Source organism: Balearica regulorum, unplaced genomic scaffold, assembly GCF_011004875.1.
Source record: "Balearica regulorum gibbericeps isolate bBalReg1 unplaced genomic scaffold, bBalReg1.pri S36, whole genome shotgun sequence".
In the NCBI taxonomy this organism is placed as follows: Eukaryota; Metazoa; Chordata; class Aves; order Gruiformes; family Gruidae; genus Balearica; species Balearica regulorum.
The window spans coordinates 157957-175881 of record NW_022679029.1 but is presented as its reverse complement, the minus strand read 5'-3'; the positions used below and the strand labels follow the sequence as shown (position 1 = coordinate 175881).

Sequence of the window (17925 nt, the reverse complement as noted above, 5' to 3'; positions counted from 1 at the left end):
TGGTAACCTACATTTTAAAATCTATATTCTTTTTCCTTCCCTTGATGTAAGGCCAAAAAAAGATCAATGCTATAAATAAACCATGTTATCGTAGAAATAGGTGGAAACAAACATTTTTTGTGTACTTGAACCGCTCTAAGCACTTCAGCTATCGTTGACTAATCGTTTTTGATCGATTAATCAAAGTGTTGAGAAGTGTTCTCTGTTCTGTCTTGTAAGGGTCAGAAGAGTGTTTTTGGGGCGGATTATTTGACTGTAATTATTCATATTTAACTGACTTGAAGAACTGAAGCTATTCAGATGAAAAGAAAAATCACGAGGAAATTATTGTTTCTAGCAAATAAACTCATGAAACTTTTCATCATGAGAGTATAGACATCGAATATGAATTTGCAACATATTTTGGAAATAACCATTGAAAAAGCAACTTACTCGAGGGTAGGTTTTGTTTGTGACCATCCATAAAGGTTGTGGACATCATAGTGTCTGACTGGGGAACCATCTGGGAGATATTGTTGACCTTCCATGCAGAGCGTTTTGAAAATCAATCCCTCTGATCGAGATCCTAATTCTATTGGAAAGGGAATAAAGACACTTGGATTTTAACAATTTACATCCAGTGAGAATTTTAACAAGTTACTTTATTTTTGTATTATTTGCATCTTCTTAATTGGTCTTCACTTCCTTTTATGTATTTACATGGTCGTTTGGTTTATTTTAATGAAAACATAGTTTTAGGTTTTCTGAAATTGCATTTCAGAAATTTAGGGAAATTTTAAATACTATTTCAGAAATTTAGGAAAATCTGAAAATTTATTTCAGAAATTTAGGAAATTGTGAAAATCCTGATAGTTCTGTTTAAGCATCTGGGTCTGCAAGAGAAATAGTAACTCAGTTATAGATGCTCTTCCTGAAAAGGACCAAAGATTAACCAGAATATATCCTAACTCAGAAAATCTTACAAATCTTTGTACATACTATCACATCAGCCATATACCCAGAAAATTTGGGGGAAAAGTCTATTTCTGAACACTCGGCTTCCTGAGAAATTATATTTAAACACATCAGGAAGCAACAGAAGTATTCTGAGCAAGCGTTAGTGAGTTATTGCCAATTAATACTACTCTACACCAGTATTCAATAAAGCCCTGCTAAGAAGAGCAAGATTTTCAAGACTATTCCTCTAGTTAGGCCTTAGAACTCTACACATAAGTAACTAGTAATCAGAGGAGGCACAAGGATATTTTTGAAAGTTTTAGTCATGAATTGCATTTTTCATCTGGGAAAACTATGCAAAACCCTGAAAGCTGTATCCTTGACCACATCCAAAGCCAAGTCCCTAGATGGAAAATAGATACCAAAAAAAAAAAAAATTTAAAAAAAAAATCTTGATTTTCAAAAGTGCTACACGGTCACTCTTCTCACCAACAAGACTGGAGTTGAGTGTCGTTCATCTCCAAAAATTGGTTGGCTTTCTGTTATGGGTTCAGTTATGGATTTGGATACCTAACTTCAGACATTTATGTCACATCTGGATGTGAAAAGTTCTATACCAACCCGAGTGACCCAAAACATTTACATTGCTTACAGCAGTGATCAGACTTACGGGGTATGTATGGTGGAAAGTTTAGCTGTTGATTTCTACAGCCACCAACGGCACCGTTAACGAAATTTGAAGGTTCGTTCATGTCCTGAAAACATAAAGCAAAATGCCAGATGAAAAAAATTGCTCTTAAATTTGGGTAATTAGTTCCTTTCAGCTATTTTAATCTGTGCACCTAATATTTAATTAAATGAACAGGAAAATTCAGATTTTTCAGGACGGTCCATTGCATTGCTCTTTTTATCAGTATAAAAATGGTTCAACAGATACATTTTTCTGATGAGTAACTCCCTTCATAGACAGATTCTGAATATCTCATTTCTCAGAGAGTAAAGCATCAAATTCATAGAGATTAACTGAAGGCAAGGCTTCAGTTTTCAGAACTTCTTATTTATCAATCATATTTCCTGAAAAGGGTGGGGGTTCCTCTGTGTAAAATTGAAATCAATACAGAAAAATATAACTACATATATGTAAATTACTACAGTCTGTGAATTTAGGAATGATGGCTCTTGTTCTCAGTGCCTGTGGTCCTCCGATTGCAGCAGTAGACCAGAACTGGGGGTATGGAGAAATAGCAAGTAGTTTACTGGGTTTCTAGATGTTTTGGGTTTTTCCATAGGAATATGTTAATATTTAATAGATTCTACAGCTATTGCAAGTCCTCTTCACTTCAGAAGCAAGCTAAACCTATTTATCTCATTTTGCCTAGCAGAAGTAGTAATGGTAAAAAATAATAGTGTCTCATTCTAAAAAAAAAAAAAGGACTTTAGAAACTTATAGAAGAACACCGCAAAAGAGCCATTAGGCAGGTCAAAAGTAAATAACAAAGATTTGAGAAAGTTAAATTTTTGAACAGGGAAAAAAATAGAACAAATAATGATGCTGTTAACAAGAGGAAGGATTTTTACACCTTAGTAGACCATCCATGATCTACTGTATCCTTCCTTCCTTGGAGGCATCAGAACATTGTTGGGTTCTGAGGTGTTGAGAACCAAGCTTAGGATAAAAAGACACAGAAAAATCTTAGAAATAGAACAATTTTTTACACTTACAATCCATAGGCCATCAAACTTCAAGCTTTTCGTTGCATCATGTGGGTTGGTGTAGACTTCGGTGATTTCTCTTGTCCACCATTCAGTTGTGGAATTGCGGAAGAAATCTGGAAAAGCTACGTATGCTCGGTAGAGCTGTGAAATTAGTAGGAAAAATAAAGAAAGAAAACATAGACACAGGACTGAAAGCATCCCACTACTGAAATGTAGGAATTTGTTCTTAAAAAATTCATGGGTTTGCTACAGTTTTTAGATGTTCTGGCAGAACAGCTGGACAGTTTCTGCAACTCACTCTGATGTTATTTAGGGGGTTTTTGATGTTCTGGTAGAAAAACTGGTCACTTTCTGCATCCAACTTCTTAGATTAAATTTTATCAGCCACTTCTATAAACCTTAACGAATTTGCTGCTCGCTTACTTGATTTGTGTCAGTCACCAAACGATATCAACATTTACCTCCACTTGGGTATCCCAATCCAGTGTGTTATTAACTTCTACATTGGGAAGATCTGGCCAGACCTAGTAGGAAGAAGGAGATGTTAAAATAATAAAATTAAACTGGATAAAAAACAATTACTATCAACAGCAATAAAGCTTCGCTGCTACATAGTCCAATGATGATGCAAACCAAAGACATTTGTAGCACTCGATGTATTGATTAAATTTGGGAATGTATGTGATACTAGAAGTCTTCTGCCCAATATCTAACCTGGCATGATGCTTATTTGGCTAAAATAATCAGATTTTTAAGAACGGCGTACCTTTGCGTAGATAATGTCATTGGTATCGGGCCATTTTATGAAGACATTCTTCTCCAAACCTCTCGTGAAGGCGAGGTAGTTAGTTTCATTACCAGATATCGCAGGATCCTAAAATTAAAGGTAACACGATTTTACTTCGATGCTCAAAAGTCAAATGCAGAAATGCTGTTAAATGCACTCTGTATTCTGCAATGGCATCTTAAACCAGGATTCAGCACTCACCAGGATTAGGATAAATCTCATTCCTTCTCCCTGTATTTTTTGAATCAGAGCTGGTAATCCGCTGAAGCGTGGGTTAAGGGTGAAGTCCAATTGCCGTTCCATGTAATCAATATCTGCGTACTGGACATCCTACAGTTCGCACAGAAAAAAATTAACATAAGGTGCTTTTTTTTTTTTGGTCATTTCCTGTATAACATCATCCATCAGCAAGTTTGTCGCTCATTTGCAAAATTAGGCAAACTATTGGCTTTTTTTTTTTTTTTAAATGTAAAAATAGGAATCTGCTGCAGCTTAAAGCTCAAGTTATCAGATGACTTCACTTCCACGACTATCCAGTCTGAAATTCAGCATTCACCACTGTATTTATTGTGAAGGTAGAAATCCGTCCATGCAAGCAGAAAAACACCCCTGGATTTGTGCATATGTATAAATATATGTCAATATATACATTTCCTGCACACATGCTCCTACACACTGTCCAGAAACAAAGGAATCAGTTGCTCCATACTGAAATAATTGGATGTTACCTGTAAAATGAAAGCCATGCTTAATTTAGGTATAATTTTGTTAGGTCTAAAGCTTTTGCAACTTTTCCAAAAGCAACCCATGCCAAAAAGTAGCTTTCCCAGCACAGGACAACGTATAACGCAAATGAAATTGCCTTCCCCCCCCCGCCCCTGCTTGTGTTTCCCTGTAAAGGCAAGGAAAAGTTGAACTGTGGCGTTAATCATAGCATTTCTTTTACTGTTTCAAATTAGACAATACCCCGAAGCCAGAAAGCTTTAATGGTTCTCAACATACATAGGGTATATTGGCTGCTTTCATGCCTTCCACCAACTCAGCGATTTCGGTGTCATTTTTATATCCATAGCGGCATAACTGGAATCCCAGGGCCCAGTAGGGTGGCATAACTGGTCGCCCAATCAGCTGAAATTAAAAAAAAAAAAAAGAAAAATACTTAGGGCAAATAGGTGAAAACAAAACAAAACAACAAAAAAATCCCGAAAACAAACACAAAAAATAATTTAAAAAAAAAAGCGCGAACCAAACCAAACCAACAAACAAACAAACAAAAAAAAAAACCACTTTGCATTTGCAATAGGAGAATTGTACCGTGGTGTATTCTTGCACAACAAGCTCTGGTGTTGGGCCCAAAACCATGTAAAAGTCCAGAATTCCCCCAGTTGTGCGATACGTCAGAGCAGGTGTGGGCTGGAAGGTCACATCTGAAAAACAGAGACAGCGCAAGAAGGCAACAAATGCCCGAGTGAGGCAAAAACTGAGCATTGAAGTAAAACACGTTGAGAAAATAAAGTGAAATTTTGTAATTTTTTTACCCATTGCATTGCTGTTAAGCAAGAGAACTCCATGGGCGTTGCCGTCTTCTTCAAGACCCATGTAGAACGGCTGGAAACCATACGAATTCAGCTTGTACTGCAAAAGAAATAAAGTATTTTCTATTGGAAAGACATAAGAATTCAATTGTTTGCATCTACCAATAAATTATCCATTATAAATAACAAGGTTAATAAATGATCAGATACACAACTGCCAAGCATGCAACAAAAACGTTGCTTGTTGAACATCCAACAGTTGACCAGGAACAATCATTTTCCACCTCAAATTTTGAAGTCGATCTGTTTGCGATTGCTCAAGGAGGGGAGGGAAGAAAATTTATTTCTAGCTTTAAAAATCACTAATATGAAATCACTTCCCCAGGAGAAAACATTCTCTTCTTTTCAAATATTTCCAGGTGGCCTTCATCATCAAGACAAGCTGGTGACTTTCTCCCATTTTTCATTTACTCAAAATGTTTCAAATCTTCAAATTATAGCTATAACAAGGCACCACTATTTCATGATTAATCCCCTGCAAATTCCTGATATTTCTGTTATGCAAAAAGCAATGCACGGACAGGCTGAAACAGAAATTTTTTTCACTTGACTCTGTAAATCCTAATTCAATCCCAAAGTTGTAGGACTTTGACTTGATCTACCCTGGAAGACAGATCATAGAACCACGGAATCCTAGACTGGTTTGGGTTGGAAGAGATCTTTAAAGGTCATCTAGTCCAACCCCCTGCCATGAGCAGGGACATCTTCAACTAGATCAGGTTGCCCAAAGCCCCATCCAACCTGGCCTTGAACACTTCCAGGGATGGGGCCTCCACAGCTTCTCTGGGCAACCTGTGCCACCTGGTGTCTCACCACCCTCACAGGGAAGAACTTTTTCCTTATATCTAATTTATATCTCCCCTCTTTTAGTTTAAACCTATCACCCCCTGTCCTGTCACTCCCTGCCCTTGGCACCAGTCCCTCTCCAGCTTGCCTGGAGCCCCCGCAGGGACTGGAAGGGGCTCTAAGGTCTCCCCGCAGTCTTCTCTTCTCCAGGCTGAACAACCCCAACTCTCACAGCCTGTCTCCATAGCAGAGGTGCTCCAGCCCTCGGATCATCTCTGTGGCCTCCTCTGGACTCGCTCCAACAGTTCCATGTCCTTCTTGTCCTGGGGACCCCCAAGCTGGACACAGTACTGCAGGGGGGTCTCACAAGAGCAGAGTGGAGGGGGAGAATCACCTCCCTCGACCTGCTGGTCACGCTGCTGGTGATGCAGCCCAGGACACGGTTGGCTTTCTGGGCTGCAAGCACACACTGCCAGGTCATGTTGAACTTATGAGTCAACAACCCCAAGTCCTTCTCCTCAGGGCTGCTCTCCATCCCTCCATCCCTCAGCCTGTAATGATACCGGGGGTTGCCCCAACCCAGGTGCAGGGTTGGCTGTCTCCATAGTCAATCAACACGAGTTGATACAAAGTAAAAAGCAGAAATTCCAGAAAAGAAAGCAAAATGGGGATTCCCCCCCCCCCCCTTACTCCAGGAGGCTGGTCCCTGGTGAACATTCCCCAAGTGTGCCAGTTCATGTCACGTCGAAACATTGTGTGTTCGCTTTCGCCAAATCCGTACAAATATTGGGACGCCAAACGGGTAGAAATCTGAATGAACATGTCACTGAAGGTGAAAGTTGGTAGCTGAGAATCCCAGCTGAAACAGAGGGAAATAGAACAAAATTACAGCGATTTCAGCACTGGGCGTAGCTGGTGGCCACCCGTTCAAGGCCAACTCTTTTTCTCTAAACACCTCATTATTCACAAAAGTTGGAATAAAACTGTTATAGTTATCAAGAAAACTTAAATAACATTAGGACTGGTTTTAGAGTTTAATGTTGGTTTCGGTTTTTGTGCAGACTATTTTGAAATGGTAGATGTAAATCAGCTTTTTTCTGTTAGAAACTGAGTCACAATCCGATAGTTTTCTTCCAATGACTGCCGTAGACATGGGAGGCTGGATTACGGAATAAATAATTCAGTTGGCAAAAAGGAACTCAATTAAATTTTGCAATTACATTTGCAAATTTGAATTTGCAATTTAAATTTGTAAACTTGTGAAATTGTGATGAAATTTTGATTACTTTGAAGAATGGCAACAAAATATTTGAAATCAAAAAGCATAAGACAAAAAAACCCCCCGAGCAAACAGACACACAAGACCTCTCCTGAAATAATGCTGTGGTCACCTAAGGGAAATATTAGAAAGTGTCTCCCAAATATGTGGGAACTGCATAAAAAACAGTGTTTGGAAATGTCTACGCTTTGTACTTGAAGATGATGCAGAGGACTTTTAGCCAGTCTCAACATGTGCAGTGGTATAACACCTTAGGCAAACTGGGGAAAAAAAATAGGGTCTGGTTCAGGTCACCTTCTCCATCCCTCTTTTGGGTTAATATTCTCATATTTATGCAAAGGCCAAGTGACCGCTGCTGGAGCAGAGTTTAGTATCTGACATTTGTGGTCTTTTTGTGGGATGGACACAAAAATGTGTGTCATGGTATTTAGAACAGACTGGACAATAAAATGTTTTGGCAGGCAAAAAAGGAAAAGGAAAAAGGAGAAGAAAGGAAAGGGGAGGGGAAGAAATAATGAAATGAAAAATTAAAATAAAAATAATGACATTAAGTTGAAAAATAAAAAATAAATTAACAGAATGAAATTAAAAAATCAAATTAAACAAATTTAAAAATCAAATTAATGAAATGAAATTTTAAAAGGAAATGAAATTAAATGAAATGAAACGTAATGTAACATAATGAAATGAAATGTTAACGCAACAAAACAAAACGAAACTAAATGAGTATGGCTTACATCACTGTTCCTGTGCTTCTGCGTTGAACCTGGATGCCGAATGGTTTGTTCTGAACCACTACATCATAAAGTCGATTCTCGACTGTGCTCTCTGGAGACTCAGGGAGATTTAGCGGTACCGGCACCTCATATCGTTTATTTGCGTAATCATAAATCTATGCATGGAAAATTAATTCATTGCAGTGTACATTGAATATGCATAAATTAGCAAGTAACATTTTCAAGAATTCAGGATAAATAAAGTGAAAGCACTTTCTCATATTCCTATGGACCTATAGAAATGAATCTACAGAGTGGACAACTCCAAGTCGGACACAGAGAATTATTCAATTGTTTCTTACCAATATCAATAGGAAATCTGATTTACTTAAAAGGGGTCAGTATATTTACTGAGACAAACATTTTTCTTTCAAAACATTTGGGTTGGGAAATAAAGAACCTTCAGGTTTTATTTTGGACCAGGAATGATTAATTTAATTATTAAATTATATTATTTAAGTGTAGTTTTATGTACAGTAAATGGATTTCACATATTTGGTTGAATTTTTAGCCACCTTTAAGAGATTTTTCTCCAGATTTTCTGTATCATATAAGTTGGCATGAGTTGATTCAAGGCTGAGAGCAATAAAAGCTATTTAGTGAAAAGGAAATATGTATTTGGATGACAGAGCCTTATCCATATAACACAAAATTCCCTAGAAACATTATTCCTGGAAATAACAATGTTTTGACCAGTAGAACAAAACAAACTTAGAGAAATTCCACATTACCTTAAATTGCAGCATATGGTTGCTGTGATATTTCACCTCTAGGCGAAGGGTACTGATGGGCGCTGTTGATTTCTCGTAGGCTTTGAGATTGTTCTCGTTGAAGGTGAGATTGGCAGTCACACCCGATGACGTGTATTTTACATCGGTAACGGAATAAGCGTTGTCAGAGCCATTGTAATGGCAGTACGGAACATCAAAATTGGAAGTATCTTCCTGCAGATGGAAACATGTTGAGGGAATTATTTGATTGCTGACTTGACTTTGATTTGGCAGCAAGAATTCCAAAACTCTTGTCCTTACCAGATAACTAGTAAATGTAGAAATTTGTCAAAAAATTCCCGCTGTTGTTAAACAACAAAGCAGCAGTGCTGAACCCGCCAATCTCTATATTATTTTAGATATAATTAATTGGTTCAAGGCTGTTCAGTCCTGGCTGTATCATTACAAAGTGACAATGATTTAATGTCCCCTCTATCAGTGACCTTCACCTCAATCTCACAAAAAAAACCCCCCGACATCTTTAAGTGTCTTTGGTCTCTGGCCATTTTCACAGATTCATAGATTGGTAGGGGTTGGAAGGGAGCTCTGGAGATCATCTAGTCCAACCCCCCCTGCTAGAGCAAGATCACCCAGAGCAGGTTGCACAGAATCGTGTCCAGGTGGGTTTTGGATCTCTCCAGAGAAGGAGACTCCACAACCTCTCTGGGCAGCCTCTCCCAGGGCTCGGTCACTCTCAGTGAAGAAGTTTCTCCTCATGTTCAGATGGGACATCCTGTGTCCCAGTTTGTGCCCGTTGCCCCTTGTCCTGTCACTGGGCACCACTGAGAAGAGTCATGGAGCTGTTGGAGCGAGTCCAGAGGAGGCCACAGAGATGATCCAAGGGCTGGAGCCCCTCTGCTATACACAGGCTGAGAGAGTTGGGGTTGCTCAGCCTGGAGAAGAGAAGGTTCTGGGGAGAGGTTCTTGAGTCCTTTCAGTTCTTAAAGGGGTATATAAGAAAGACGGGGACAAACCTTTTCGTAGGGCCCATTGCGATAGGACAAGGGGTGATGGTTTTAAAGAGCGTAGATTTAGATTAGATATAAGGGAGAACTTTTTACAACAAGGGTGGTGAAACACTGGCACAGGTTGCCCAAAGAGGTGGTAGGTGCTCCATCCCTGGATACATTCAAGGTGAGGCTGGATGGGGCTCTGAGCAACCTGATCTAGTTGAAGATGTCCCTGCTCACAGCAGGGGGTTGGACTAGATGACCTTTAAAGATCCCTTCCAACCCAAACCAGTCTAGGATTCTACAGTTCTAAGTTTTAAAACGAAGATTTTGAAAATGATGGACTAACATGGTTTGAATGAGGACTCCAAAGAGCGTTCCCGTCAGGGCACAATGCGGATCACAGCTGCAGTGGCAGAGTTGCACAAAAATGGTGATCTCATGTCTATTCTACTTTTTATAACTCTAATATTATTTGTTACCATCTTTCAAAGAATGCCAGCTTTTTTCTCTATTTTTCACATACTTCTGAAGAGCGGAAGTTGAAAATCAAGCTATTTTCAATAAAACATCTATTTCTTTTTAAGTCCTTCTCTCTCAGACGGAAGGACCAACGATACAGTTTCTTTGTTGTTTAAAAAAAAAAAAAAGCAAAAATAAAGTTACGGTTCTTAACATGCTTCTTCCCAATTTGGTTTTCATATATTTTTTCTTACCGTCCAGACACAACCGAGCTGTTCACATTTTTCCTTGGATGCGTTCGGACTGGGATGACAATCGTATCTTTCGTTGATGCTGGTTCCTAGTGTCCATCTTAATGAGTACGATTTTCCAAGTTCCAGCCGGAGTCCTTGTATGACAGCAACCTATAAATATTAAATGATAAAGCGTTATTAAATTCTACTTCCCATTGATGGGTTTTGGTTTTTTTCAGATCCTTAAAACCAAGAAATTGCCATATGCAGCAACTTGCGCAAATTTTAGCATCTCTCCTGAGAAACCCTGATTTTCAGAAATTCAGGCGTATGAAATTCCTGTACGGAAGATCCAAAAAAGATCTGATCCCTCGAGTCCCATGGAAGCATACCAGGGCTTAGATAAGTGCATGGCTTTTCAGCTTCTTTAAATTAAAATGTAAGTAAAAGTAAGTTGTTATAAAATGTAAACGTTATTTACCCTCTTACAATACCAACTAAAATGCTAAAGCTGTCCCTCCCCTTACAAATGAACGCACCTGCATAAATAAATGCAAAAAAATGAACTTTGCGTCACATGCAACGTCTGAGGGCAAAATGGAGATCCGCCATCTTTTACATAACTAATGATTAACGTTATTATCAAAGTAAATAACAGAATCTTACTTTTTAGGAAAATATGTCACAGATACCGTGGCAATTACCATAGTACTGAGTATTTTCCTTTTCAATATATAAAATACAGGTGGTACAACAACAATTTTTTCATTCCAGTTTTCCTATTATTATTTACCTTATTCACAGGATCATAGGTGATATTATGAGGAGAAGCTTGTACGTCATTGTTCTGCAACACTGTGACCGATGCCAGTTCCTGGACCAACCCCAAAATTTTGATTTCTTCAAACATCAGCTGGTTTGGATCGACATAGTTGTTGTTGGTGACATTCATTTGTAGAATGTTCTGAGGAATAATGAAATAATTGAAGTGAGGTGCCAAAATTTCTCCTGATTTTAATTGAAAAGCAGCAATTTTTTATTTGCTTTTTATATATATAACATTGTCATATGTTATACGTTTCTATATTATACACATATGTATGTATAGAATACATTCACTTCTCTTGACATAGACAAGCCAAACTCTGTTCAATTATATTTAATAATATTAGATGAGTCCAACCTCTCGAACGGTGCCATGGCTGTCACATACACCAGTATAAAACTTTCTTACTACCATAAAAATTTATGATGTGGATGGTCTGGGTTCTGACATTTTCTGGCCTTGCTCTTCATATCATTCATGGTAGACATTCAGCTATGTTTGTTACCAAAACCCAAAGATTTTTGTCAATTTTTTAAAATTTTTGAGACTCACGAACAATCCATTCATCTCCTTTCTTGTCCTAACTGCCGCAGATGCTTTGCAGTTTTTCTGCTATATCAAATGTTACAAAGTCTAGAAACATTTTTTTGTTGTTGTTGTTCTATAAAGTGGCAGGAAATTTGGAATCGTCAGATATTAAAAATAATTAGGGGAAGAAAAGACAAATATCAGATTTCCATCTTGGTCAATTGACAATACTTCGAAATGGCGCTCTGTCAAATACTTCCTTTTTTAGTAAATATTTTAGGAAAATAGGAAGGGGAATAAAGAATATCCATAGAAAGGTTTATTGATGAAAATTGGGAATGCAAATCAGATCCTTTAAAAATACATACTTACATTGGAAACTTTAAAGTCGTAGGAAATGTAGGATTTGCTGTTAACAGTGCCTGAAATGTGGAGAAAGAAATTACCGTTGCAGTGCAGAATGACATGGCATTAAAAAAGGAAAGCTAGGAGACCCCCAAAAATGCTAATTATTAGTATTATCATAATTTAAAATACCTTTAAAAGCTACCCCACTGAGCAGCTGCGGGACAAACTGCAACAACCCAAGAAATTATTTTTTGAAGATGGAAAAATAAGTGTTGCTATTTAGCATTCTGCCGATTCAAATCTTTTGTCAAATTGATCCAGGCTGTCGGTATTTTTGTATTTCCTTAAATCCTGGGGTTTGGTTTTTTTTGGTAATCTTTTTCAAATTCAGAAGTTCTGGTGACTTTTGAAAAAAAAAAAAAAAAAAGTAGTTCTTGTGACTTTTGAAAGCCTTGCCGAGTTGTCTCTTGTGATCGACTATTTTTTCCTTTTTTTTTTTTTTCCCCTCTTATATGAAGGACTATAAACTCCAATTAAATCAATATATATTAATGCCAAATACGTTCCATTTTAGTGTATACTTTTGGTGTATTTTAGTAATTTGATTCGGTCTGCTCTCTAAGGTTAAGGAACTTCTAGCTTCTAACCTACAATTTATTTCAGTATAGCTAAATAAAGGTCAAATATTTTTCCCATTTTTGGAAAATCCCATTCACAGCAGCCTATGGAAATAATAGGATATGAATTCGGAAGATTAGGTCCCCTTGAAATGCAGTAATATTAACAGGAATATGCCATAAAACAAAGCCCTTTGCTCTTAATTTTATAGCTGGTTGCAAATAAAGCCATAAAATCTGTCAAATAATCAGTAAAGTAATAATAAAAATAATAAAAGTAATACTAATATAAGTAATAAATAATAAAAGTAATAATCATCAGCGGCGTAGAATATAGCAACGATATAGTAATAATTCTGAAAAAATTATCCACCTTTAATAAAACCTTGAGTGTTTCATAAAATCTCTTCCAAAAAAAATTTCAGAATAAATGTTTAAGCTGTTTTCTGTCTTTTCTAGAAAATGTATATTGAAGGGCAAAGGCTTCAAAAGCACCTGAAGGATTTAAGTATCCAAAGTTATTTAAATCTAATGAAAACTGGATGTCTAACTGAATCCTTAAAAATACCTTAGAAAAATTCAAAGTTCTTCATTTTCCAAAAATTCCTTCATCTCAAGAATGAAATTTTAAAAAATCATATTATTTTTGTTGGCAAGGGTCTTCCCTTGCTCTGGAATCACCTCTGCTTTTCTCAGACACACCTGTATTCCAAAGGCATTCATTTTCACAATAAGAAAAATTAAAAATTAAAAATTTTCAGCCTAAAATTCAAGTTTTTTACTTGGGTCGAATGAAGTTATGACCTTAGTATTGCGCTAAACTTTTGTTCTTAAAAAGGATGTAAATTGTTTGATGGAAAAACAATTGGGAGTTGAGTAGTGTCGATCCCAGTTCACCGCAAGAGTTTGCGGGGCTTTGGCCTGATTATTACGGCTGAAAAATAAGTTTTCAGGCAACTGTTAATAAAACGTGAGGTTGGAAACAGCACGTGTAACATGTTCAGCTTCATCAGATTCATGGATATGCAGCGGGAACCAAATTCCATTACAAATTTTGGGTTCAACAGCTTTTGAGTTAACCTGTCAGCTGATTTCCCAAGGAATATATCTAATTCCAAACCATTCGGGAACTGGACAAATTTTTCATCCTCAACTGAAGCTTCTTGTGAAATATGGTTTATGTGCATTCTCGTACCCATTGAAACTTGTTTGGGTGCGTATCGGAAAATACATCAGTCACAACTGTATGGTTTAACAGTTGGCAAAATCTTTACATCTGTAAGACTATTGGGAAATCTGAACGAACAAAAAAAATTAAAAAAAAAAAAAGATTGCATTTTTCTGCTTAATGGTGAAAAAGTAGCAATAGCTTGTCACATATTTCATTGTTAAGAGTTTTTAAAATTTAAAATATTTCATTTTAAAATTTAAAAATATTTTAATTGTTTTATTTTGTTTTATTTTATTTTATTTTATTTTATTTTATTTTATTTTATTTTATTTTATTTTATTTTATTTTATTTTATTTTATTTTATTTTATTTTATTTTATTTTATTCCTTCCATGAAATACATTCAATGCTTCAAGTCTGTGAGTCTAAATATTTTGGTTGCCATCATTGCTTCTCTACAACGATCAATAAAGCCTCACCTGTTGATTCTCCATCATCCCAGAATAACTCCCCAATGGCTTCATTATTGTCATCCAGCGCAATGATAAGTCCCATAGGATTCTTACGGCTTTGCGACAGCAACAACAAAAAATTTTTAAAAAAATTTTAAAAATCACATTTTTAGTTATATAATAAATATCTAGGCAGTCTTTAATGTTCCTATTAAGAATATAGAATTAACAGGGTTTCAAAACTCTTAGAATTGTCTTGCAATAGTCCCTGGATGTCCAAGGTTTTCATGTTCAATGATTTTCATGCAATGGAATAAAATCCATGGTGAGATTAAAATGCTACACACACAAAAAAACCCCACCCCAAATCCCTGGTTAATCATGAAACATGTTCTGTCACTGGCCATGGCAGTGAGTGGTAACTGACATTCCCAAATTTCAAAGTGTAAATGCTAAATATTACTAAATAATAATACTAAAATAAATATTACTACAAATAATGCTACAATATTGTAATAGAAGAAGAAGAAGAAGAAGAAGAAGAAGAAGAAGAAGAAGAAGAAGAAGAAGAAGAAGAAGGAGAAGGAGAAGGAGAAGGAGAAGGAGAAGGAGAAGGAGAAGGAGAAGGAGAAGGAGAAGGAGAAGGAGAAGGAGAAGGAGAAGAAAGAAGGAGAAGAAGAAGAAGTAGGAGAAGGAGAAGGAGAAGGAGAAGGAGAAGGACGAGAAGGAGAAGGAGAAGGAGGAGAATGAGGAGAAGGAGAAGGAGAAGGAGAAGGACAAGGACAAGGAGAAGGACAAGGAGAAGGACAAGGAGAAGGACAAGGAGAAGGACAAGGACAAGGACGAGAAGGAGAATGAGAAGGAGAATGAGGAGAATGAGGAGAAGGAGAAGAGAAGGAGAAGGAGAAGGAGAAGGAGAAGGAGAAGGAGAAGGAGAAGGAGAAGGAGAAGGAGAAGGAGGAGAAGAAGGAGAAGGAGAAGGAGAAGGAGAAGGAGAAGGAGAAGGAGAAGGAGAAGGAGAAGGAGAAGGAGAAGGAGAAGAGAAGGAGAAGGAAGAGAAGGAGAAGGAAGAGAAGGAGGAGAAGGAGGAGAAGGAGGAGAAGGAGATGGAGGAGAAGGAGAAGAAGGAGAAGGAGAAGAAGAAGTAGTGATGATGACGATGATCATCATCATCGTCGTCGTCATCATCACCTCTTTTTCTGCAACCACCTGGCCTTAAATCCCTTCTTGAAATCACATTATCACATTTCATAGAAATTTAGTGAAGAAAACATTCAGTCTGGAGATTTACCTTGCCACTGTTGTGGTGGCCGGCTGTTGGAAAGGGAAGATGTAACCGCCTCTCAAGTGAAGCCCCATTTTGTCTTCAGGAAGATACATGTGTATCCACGTTTTTCTCACCCAGATTTTTGCACCCTAATTAACAGAGGTGAAAAACAAGGAATAGGTTGCATTTCTTGCTGCTGCCTTAAATCCTGAGTTTTATTTCTTCCATTTTCCTTAATTCTTCTTACTCAAAATTTTCCGCTCTGGGAACATCTGTGTTGCTGCCGATGGTCATGAAAGTCAAACCACCACAGACCCGAATGCTATACAATGCTATATATAAATCAGTAACTCTCATTATTTAATTTCATCTTATTATTTCAACTTATTACATCAGATTAGTTATTTAATAATCAACCCAGCCAGAGCAAGTCTTGCCGGGATGTCTGAAGCGAGCCGTGTCCCTTTTCCGCCAATTAAAACCACCGCCACAGCAGTGGGAAATTTCTTTCCAGAAATGAGATTAGAAAGAGTTAATGGCAAACCCCTTCGTGCGTTATTAGTAATACTATATTTCACTTAAATATATATATATATACACATACAGTCCTTGCCTTGTCTTCCTAAATCCTGAACTCAACCCACAGCTTTGTGACCTTCTCACTTGGACATTTAGGAACCCCCACTCAATTATCCTACCTACCGAATCGTAATCGTACCAGACTGCGTCTGGGATATATGCTTCGATGACCTCCACTCCCTGGAAAGGGGAAACACAGAAATTATTTTCACATTTGAACCCACATTAATCCGATGCAGTGGGTTGACGTTGGGTGGTGGCCAGGTGTCCACCAAGTCCCTCTAGCGCTGCCTCTCCTCAATTGGATCAGGAGAATGAAAATAAGCCCAAATTTCCAAAAATCATAATAAAATTGACGATGAGAAAACTATAGATATTTCCTCTCAGTTTTTGGGTTTCTTTCAAGGTTTTCTATGACGATGCCAAAAAAAAGGAATATAATAATCAAGGTATAATTTCATCAGAGCTGTAGGACAGAAACTCAGTGTTTGTAACCCAAAATGACAATGCTGCAAACACACTGTCTCAGAGGGTATTCACGAGCATCATTCAATCTCCTTAATTTTTTTTTTTTCTACATTGGTTTGTTTCAGACATTTGCTACACGTAACAAACGCTTTGTTCTTCTCAATGGTGTGCGTGGTACAAGAACCCACGAGCGTTATGCACAAGACATTGCAACAGGAAAAGCAACGATCCGTATTTTTTGGTCTTGATGAATCATGGGTAAAACGAAATCAAGCAAGAAACAAGAAGCTGACTCTGAAGGAAATACAGAGGCGACACAAAGAGGAGGTGAAGCAGAATTTTGCGACAGAAGAAGCGGATTCCCAAAGGATGGGAAAAGAGAAGTAATAAAGCAATATAAATATAATGGCGCAAAAGGGCGAGATTTTCCACTTAGCAATGAATGTATGTTGTGGGCTCTTTCACCGAGAGCAACAAATGAAGAGCAAAAAAAAACAAACCCCAAATCATCTAGGTTTACGAGGAGTCCAAAGACAAGCATGTAATTAATATGCTAAAAATGTAAATTTAAAGAGAAAATGGAATTTAAGATGGTGATTATATTTAGGGGAAAAACTTGAATGTGAGGAGAAAATTAAATTAGAGAAAATGATATTTAATATTTCATGAAAGAAGGATATAATCAAAGTTTATATTAAGACACGTGTTTCTACTGGAGATATATAACAGGTAAAGAACGAGGACCTCTTTGGGAATGTTTCTTCCAGTTCTCACCAAGGTAATTCAGGCTAAAATAGGACCAGCACAAATTTATCAGGTTCATCAGGGAAATGGAAGACCCTATTTTTCTTTTTTTTTTTCTCCCAGTTTAAAAAATGGAAAAAGAGCATGATTTCAGGAGAAATACGTGTGCCCTAAATAGGGGAGCTCTGACTTTAAGGCGAGTAACAATATCATCACGAGACTAAGACGGAAAAATTCAAAATTCGTTTCAAATTGAGAGAATAAAAGAATGAGGGGAATAGAGGGTCAAGAAATACAACTCCGACCAGTTTTTTTCTACTGCAATTTCCTGTCGAAAAAGTGTCACCGGTGACTTGAGGTGCCCCCATGAATTTATTATAAGGCATCAAGAAAGTGAGACCTACTGGATCAAGGACAGGAGTAATGAGGAGCCCAGGACCCCACAAGAACTGCTTATCCACACTCCACGTTGCTTCATCAGAATAAAACCTAAATGAGTAGGAAAGCCGCGGCATTAATTGCACTTACTACTTAATAACACAATTAATTAATATTATCATGCGCAATCCTAATGTTTCACAGTCTCGGTTGTCTAGAATCTCTACTGAAAAGCATCGTATAGCGATGCCCCAAGA

At 37.4% G+C, this 17925-nt stretch overlaps 1 protein-coding gene across 1 annotated transcript in view; it reads right to left on the bottom strand.

Moving 5' to 3' along the window:
• LOC104634327 (sucrase-isomaltase, intestinal-like) overlaps positions 1-17925 on the bottom strand; it is a 50848-nt gene that overhangs the window by 12410 nt on the left and 20513 nt on the right. Inside the window, exons 19-37 of the mRNA XM_075741411.1 lie at positions 17695-17779; positions 16202-16258; positions 15524-15648; positions 14260-14348; positions 12017-12066; positions 11084-11254; positions 10312-10461; positions 8607-8819; positions 7837-7991; positions 6511-6679; positions 4978-5074; positions 4754-4866; positions 4442-4567; positions 3641-3769; positions 3419-3526; positions 3114-3176; positions 2659-2793; positions 1607-1691; positions 433-571 (exon numbers count right to left, since the gene is read on the bottom strand). Coding sequence (XP_075597526.1) covers positions 433-571; positions 1607-1691; positions 2659-2793; positions 3114-3176; positions 3419-3526; positions 3641-3769; positions 4442-4567; positions 4754-4866; positions 4978-5074; positions 6511-6679; positions 7837-7991; positions 8607-8819; positions 10312-10461; positions 11084-11254; positions 12017-12066; positions 14260-14348; positions 15524-15648; positions 16202-16258; positions 17695-17779 — 2259 coding nt within the window. The remainder of the gene's footprint in view (positions 1-432; positions 572-1606; positions 1692-2658; positions 2794-3113; positions 3177-3418; positions 3527-3640; positions 3770-4441; positions 4568-4753; positions 4867-4977; positions 5075-6510; positions 6680-7836; positions 7992-8606; positions 8820-10311; positions 10462-11083; positions 11255-12016; positions 12067-14259; positions 14349-15523; positions 15649-16201; positions 16259-17694; positions 17780-17925) is intronic.